This window comes from Papilio polytes, unplaced genomic scaffold (assembly GCF_000836215.1).
Source record: "Papilio polytes unplaced genomic scaffold, Ppol_1.0 DF824382.1, whole genome shotgun sequence".
NCBI lineage: Eukaryota > Metazoa > Arthropoda > Insecta > Lepidoptera > Papilionidae > Papilio > Papilio polytes.
In genome coordinates, this window is record NW_013524822.1 from 784,473 (window position 1) to 792,002 (window position 7,530).

The following is a 7,530-nucleotide window of genomic DNA, read 5'->3' on the forward strand; positions in this document are numbered from 1 at the left end:
TGGGGGGCATACCTCACTAAACCCCTTCGTTCCCTCCTGGCCATTGTGTGGGACGCCACGGGATCGCTAAGTAGAGAAGTGCCTATGTCAACTCCCTATAACAACGAATAATTAAGATTTGTAGAAATATAATTTATTATATAGACTGGAGTCTAAGAATGCTTGAAATAATTTAGAGTCAATTTAGATCTGAAGTACTACAAAGTTCGGAAGTTTAAATTACTTGAAAATTTACGCTTTAAAATTTATAAACACCTTAATTACCAGTCTGATAAGATTTAAAATTGACTGTCGGTGAATTTCTGGGATTAAAGTTTTAGTATTAAAACAAATTGGATAAAACAGTTCTCAAGAAACGATTTTGTCCAATCGAATTCTAAAATAAAAGATTCTTTTTAAGTTAGTTTTAAATTTTCAATGTAAACAGTTCTTTATTTATTGATGAAAATATATTTAAAGCGAATTAACTGATCCGTAAAATAATTAAGATTCTCTAGATAGGCAACAATTCAACCGATTCAAACAAACTAACCGAGAGAAATTGTTGCTCCTTTGGCTTGGAAATACCAAAGCAGAAATTCTCAACATAACTATACCGGTACAAGGAAGAACTCTTACTATTATAGCATTTACTCGTAGAAATTATATTATGCTTTCAATTCCTTTGTAAGAAGCAGGAATTAAAAATCAGCAAAGGTTTCCATTGGCGAAAAACCTATACAACAACTCCTTCATCCAAATCTATACTTCTATACTAATATAATAAAGCGTAAACACACACTACTTTGTGGCGTAAGATATCAGCAAAAAAAGCATATTTTGAACAATTCTTTCTTTAATAAAAAGCCCTACACTTACAACACGCTTTAGGCTCTATATTTTTGGATAAAAACCTTAATGTGGGAAAGAAACCATAAGTTACTGCCAACATCAAAAAAAAGCAAGGTTGCCATGGTTTGACAACATGTCATGTCATTTTGACATTTGCAATTGATAATCTGACAAATGTGAATAAAATGAAATTTTTATAATTTTATGCAGATGAAGTCGCATGGGAACAGCTAGTTGATTAATAAAGTGTTTATAATTAGAATAGTGTTGAAAACATATAGATTACTAATTCAATTTTATTAATTCACCGTAGACGTAGTCGCGGGCGTGAGCTAGTCTTATCATAATCTTAATCGTATGAATATTGTCTACAAAACAAAGTATGGTAGTATTTCACTGTTTATTGATAAAAAAAAAACATCTTACAATGTGTATTGGAATTGGATAAACATGATACCGAGGGCCATTGTGATCGGAATATATTGTGATTCCACGAAACTCGACGAAATTGCTTTTGCCTTACAAACAGATTTCAATAGAGATCATCTCTATTACCTTTTCATTTCCCAAATTCGTGAATAATACTTTCATTCAGAGATTAAAAAATCAAGTAATCGACATCTACCATTCTCTTATTCGCAGTTTTTAATTCAAACTCAAATATTAAAATACAAATTTAAAATAAAATCGAAATTTGCTGAGACGTTTAGGGCCTGTACACACAGACTAAGCATAGCAAAGTATTTTTATTAGTTGCGATAATCTGCTCCGCGCTACTCTACGGTCTGAACCGACCCTTAATCATCACCAAGGTATAATTAGAAAAATATAAAACCAATATCGAACAGACACAACTATTAGTTTTAGTAATTTAGGACAACTCAAATGACTAAAGCTAATTTCACATTCCAATTCAAATATAACATCAAATTTTAACATCAAAGCCTCAATCAAAATATCATTTACAGGTCCTTAGAATGTTATGAATAACATTACTTACAAAATAAGCCTATTACGTGGAACGACAATTCGGAGAACAATTTTCTTCGTGAATGTACTTAATAAACGTTGTTTATAACCGCTTTATTAGTAGTCATGTAGCTCAGAAAAAAAGATCTGCAGATCAGCTCACGGTTCACGAAGATCAGTGAATCGGATCACAGCTCGGCTCAATGGTACCTACACAGAGGTATGAGTGTCACCGGATAATGCAGTCCAACTTTCATAGTTATAGTATACAGCGTTGAGCTGCAAATTTAGTAATTGATCTACAGCTCAATGAGTCAAAGCTGTATGAACAGATCTTTTGTACCGATTCTAAGCTGATTTACACACGTCTATCCATTCATCATCGTCATCCTTATCCTACTCCCGTAGTGGCAACAGGTTTTTGTCCTCTAAATTACTCTATCATACGTCATCACAGTCCCTCCCTTTTTGATCATATCACCTTTCACGCAATCCATCTCTATTCATTAACATCACTAAATTGATTAAAACTCACGGAACATTCATTCATCTTATAACCGCATTTGCTATCTAATTAGTCGACTTATAGTTTTCTATTCTAAAAGAATAAACTGAAAATATAACAGAAGGTAACAATGAAGTAATAAACATTACAATAAGTAAGTTTCTTACTTTTTTTTAGTCCAAAATTACTGGACCGACCGGCTTGGTCGGTCTGTGTTTTGATTTGTGATAATGATTTCAAGTCCATTCGACTATTACCGTTTACCTAGCGTAAACCTTACTATAACTTAAGGTGGCAAACGATTAAGCGGCCGCCTGAATCCGCCAAAATGGCGAAGCAACCGCTGCCCATAGACATCCGCAACTGCAGATGCGTTGCCCACCCTTATGCAACAGAGGAGGAGACGCATATAAAGGGGATATCCCCCTTCCGTCAAATCTACTTCCCCTTCCCATCCTCTCCTTATAAGAAAAGGGTGGTAAAGATAAGGGACTTAAATTAGGCCTCCGTATTAGCAGGAACTACATATATTTTAAAATTCACCTCACAATTTCTCACAACACAAGTAATTCGTCGGAATAATTCTACAAAGCACTCACGTTAAACTATAAAGTTGGGATCATTTCACTCACTGTGGCACAAATAAACACGTAGGCCTTGATCCTTTAAGGTCCACAAAACAACAAGGTCACATTTAATACGTTAAGTTGTGACCTTTCATGGTTTATTTTCTAAAACATATTGTGGCTAAAACCTTTTTCACGCTGAGTATTTGATTAGTTTTTTAAATTATTAGCAACATTTGTAATTACTGAGATGTTTAAACCAATAAAGTTTTGCGCTAAATGCACATCATCATCTCCCCTGCCTTATCCTCCTCCTGTAGGGTCGGCGCACCGGGTTTTCGTCCTCCAAAGCACTTTATCATCCGTCATCTCAGTCATCACTCCCTTCACTTGCGCTAAATGCACACTTACAATTATTATTTTACTATATATCTTTGAAATAATTAAATCCGTTAATGATGATAAATTGACCATCAAATGTCATAATTAAATAATTACATAGGAAATAGTGTTTCACATGTTTAATAAAAATACTAGCTTTCGCCCGCAACTCCGTTCGCGTGGAATTAAGAAACGAAAATTAGTAGTCTATGTGTTGTTCCAGACTATCCTCTACATCTATACCAAATTTCATCGAAATCCGTTCAGCCGTTTAGGCTACAAACTCTAACAAACATCCATCCATCTAAACTTACACATTTATATTAGTTTGATGGGAGGAATCTCCTTAAATGGTTAAGTGGGACCCCTAACTGATTTAATAAAAGAAATCTGCACTAAGGGACTTCTAAAAGTGCGTCGCTAAAAGTAATAATTAAGCACATAATTAAAAATCGCCACCGTTAGTGTATGAATTTTGTTATGTTAAATTCCAGGACAAAAGGTCACAAACAGTGTCGCGGCCAAATTTCCGCCGACGTCACAAACGTCGACATTCGCGGCGCTCGAATTGTTTGCTTTTGATTAAATTTTCAGCACTTAAAGCGATGAAAGCGGACAAGTTTTAAATAAATCTATTCAATTTGTAACTAATTATTATTATTTATTATAATTTTACAGATATACATCCATTATTTTGTTAGTAAAATTTGACTTAGTCTAAGTTAGTATTGTACATTTAAAATAGATCATATACTTATACTAGTGCACATGGACATTTACCCAGTGCTTGTAGACTGGGCTGTCCATGCGACTCCCAACCACCTCCAGGATAGTGTTGCGGCTGCCGCGCACCCGCGCCATCAAGGATGCTATGCGCTTGCGCCGGATCGCGGCAAAGCCATCCACCCGCGCCTCCGCAAACATCCCCGACGCGCTGCAGTAGCGCGGCAGCCCCAACAGTGCCCTGAAGGCGTTGTTATATTGCACACGTAGGGCGCTGTACGCGCGCTGGCTAAACTGACACCATAAGCTGCAGGTGTAAAAAGATTGACAATATGCTCTGAACAAGATTAGCTTTACACCTTTCGAGCACGCTGCGAACCTCCGGATGATCATGTTGCTTCTTACGGCCAGCGCCCTACGTTCTCTTTCGATATCATTATCATCTGTTTGGGTCGCAGTTAGCCAATGACCCAGATATTTGTATTTCGTGACAGTTTTTATGCGCGTGCCGCTTAGGGTAACCGGCGGTATATTCAAGTAACATTTGTTACCCGCCGGAAACACCAACAATTCACTTTTAAGCGCATTATATTTAAGGCCATGAGCTATTGCGAAATTCTCGCAAATATGGAGTAATTTTCTGAGTGCACTGATCGATGGGGCCAGCAGCACCATATCATCGGCATAATTAATGTTATTTATAAAAGTCCCATCGATTGAGCAGCCGACCATGGAACCGCTGAGCGCACCAATCAACCGATTCACATACAGACTGAAGAGCTTTGGTGACGTCAGTCCACCCTGTCTCACCCCGCACTCCAGTCTATACGAATCGGAAAGTGAGCCCGCCCATCGAACCGCGTTGTCCTGATGAGTGTACCAGTATTTGAACAGTTCAATTAACTCATCTGGCATCGTGGTGTCCTCGTATAGCTTCTTCCACAAAACCCCATAGGACACCAAGTCGAAGGCCTTTGACAGGTCGAGGAAACACGCGTACACCGGTGTTTTTCTATCAGTATAGTATTTTACAGTATGCTTGACACAGAGGATAGCTGCTTCAGTGGATAAGCCCGCTCTGAACCCGAACTGAGCGTCATGGATCGAAAGATGTTTACTAAGTTGTTTGTCAAGCATACTGTCGAATACCTTCGCCACTACGGTGGCCAGCGAAATGGGCCTATAGTTATTTGCGTCAGAAGCATCACCAGAATTATTTTTTATTATTGGTACTACAATTGTTTTCATCAACGCGTCAGGCAAGTACGAGTGCGCAATACAAAAATTTATAAACATAGAAAGTACCCTGGGCAAATGCGAGCCGGCGTGCTGAAGATGTTCAATGCTCAGAGAGTCATGCCCAGGGGACTTTCCCCGTTTCATCTGTCTAATCGTTTCAGCTACCTCTTTGGCTGTAAATCTAATATGATAATGTTCACTTGTTTGTACCTCGGGCCTGTCATCAACTAATACTAATGGAGATTTAATAACAAATTTATTTTTGAATAGGTTGGCGATCGAGGCGGGCTCACTAACGCCATCAACGCTCACGGGGAGACCTGTCTTGACATTCAAAGCATTGGTTTTTCTCCAAAAGTTAGGAAAGTCTTTATTATCATGACAGGAAACAATTCTGTCCATCCTTATTTGTTGCTGATTGTTTTGACACCATTTCAGTTTATTTTTAAAAAATCTCTTTGTTTTTCGCATTTGATCGTAAGCTAAACCCTCTTTGGGCCTACCATGCCAAACCCATGCTTTAAAGCCCAGCCGAGCCTCCTCGTAAGCTTTCCGTACATGCTTATTCCAACCAGTCAAGTATCTTCTTTTGTTATATAAAGTTTTGTTTTTATAGCTATGACATGCAGCATCCTTCAGGACTTGTGTAATATCATTATACATTTGGTCTATAACGCGTCTATGGTCCAAGTTATTACAAATCTTGTCACTACAAAATCTAAAGTCACACGGAAAGTCAATTGTTTTTAACCTATTTTTACAAAATTCTTTATATAATTCTATCTGTTTAAAGTCTCGAATCCCCCACACAATTTTATTTAATTTATATACACATAAGTCGTTACCATTTTTAAATACATCTAAATTACACCTAATTTTTAACGGAAAATGGTCAGACCAAAATACATCATGCATAATGCTCACTGCAGTTACAGATTTCCAAGCCGTTTCAGACACCAAACAATGATCTAACCAGCTGTGGGTACCGTGGGCCTCACTGACATACGTATAGGCTTTAGAATTATATCCTAAAAATTCAATATCTGCACATCGCCAGTCTAGTTCTGTACAAAAGTTGATTAGTTCATTACCGAAACACGAAGAAGGGTTTGCGTTAAAATCGCCCAAAACGTACACGGAACCTTCACCATTATCTTCAACGACGGCGGCGATTTCACCCATACACTCTGTAAATTCCATTAAATTTTCTGGTGAATCTGTAGGCATATAGACCGAGAACACCAAAACATTCCGACCTCCTAAGTTTATTTTAATAGCCGTTACGCGAACACTGTTGCACTGTATTACGGATACATCCGTAAAAATACTCTTTTTCCACAGTATTGCGACGCCTCCGTACGGGCGGCCGCGTAGTACACCTACACTGGTGTCGACTGCGGACTTCCCGGTGAAACCGAAGTCAGGATCAATGTTGGCCAGTGTAGGAATATCATGAGGCAGTAGCCATGTTTCCTGCAGTGCTATTATGTCTGCCTCTCGGCATAAGCGTCTAATACATTCTTCAGAACGCATAACCGATTTACAATTAAAACTAATCATATTTATACTATTCATTTTGTTGTCCATCATAAACATTTGATTTTAAATTCACGTCAATATTTTGCCTTTGGTCATAAGTAGCTCTGTTAAAATATATAAAACGGCGGAATTGAATTCCTTCCGGCCATAAGTCGTCACTCAGAAAAACAGATAACTTGTCGTGTGGTACAAAAATTTTATAAGCGTCATAGCGTTTTTGTCGGATCATGTTAATTTTCTTTATGGACACGGAGATATTAGTTTTCTGCGATATGTAGTCACTGATATCTTTTTCCGTGGTCGACTTATCCACTTTGTTGATAAATAATGGTACATTAACGTTTGCAACCTTAAAGTTAGATTCAGGCTGTACTTGCGCCTTCCCTTTACGACCAATTAATTTATTTTTCAACCTTTTTCTCTGCACTAACACCCAATCCTGATCTATATGTTCTTTTTTATTCCACTGTCCGTCGTTATTATTTAAAACTTCCGCCATTGTTTTTGACTTGGGCCACGCGTTAATAGTTGATTTCGAACGTTGCACATCTTTTGTCTTCTTTTCACAAGTCCTTATGTCTCTTGCCGTCTCGTCGTTGTCGCACGCACGTGCTACTGGTTGAGAGCAAGATGAGATAGCGTCATGTGGTCCTTGTTGACGAGAAAGAGAGCGAAGACAAGTTGATTCACAGGTGTTTTCAGTGTTGCTAATTGGCGTCGTATTTACATCAATATGCGGTAGGCCAATAGGTCCACTATCCAGTCCGCAGCTATCGA

General features: G+C 38.0%; 1 protein-coding gene across 1 annotated transcript; it reads right to left on the minus strand.

The window, feature by feature from the left end:
* Positions 1 to 3,939: 3,939 nt before the first annotated feature.
* Positions 3,940 to 5,646, minus strand: LOC106111367 (RNA-directed DNA polymerase from mobile element jockey-like). The gene has a single exon (XM_013293421.1). It carries the CDS (start codon positions 5,614 to 5,616, stop codon positions 4,012 to 4,014), a length of 1,605 nt encoding a protein of 534 aa, XP_013148875.1. The 5' UTR covers positions 5,617 to 5,646; the 3' UTR covers positions 3,940 to 4,011.
* Positions 5,647 to 7,530: the final 1,884 nt, after the last annotated feature.

Coding starts and splice junctions, on each gene's coding strand:
- LOC106111367 (XM_013293421.1), bottom strand. CDS start 5,616: ATGGACAGAATTGTTTCCTGTCATGATAATAAAGACTTTCCTAACTTT.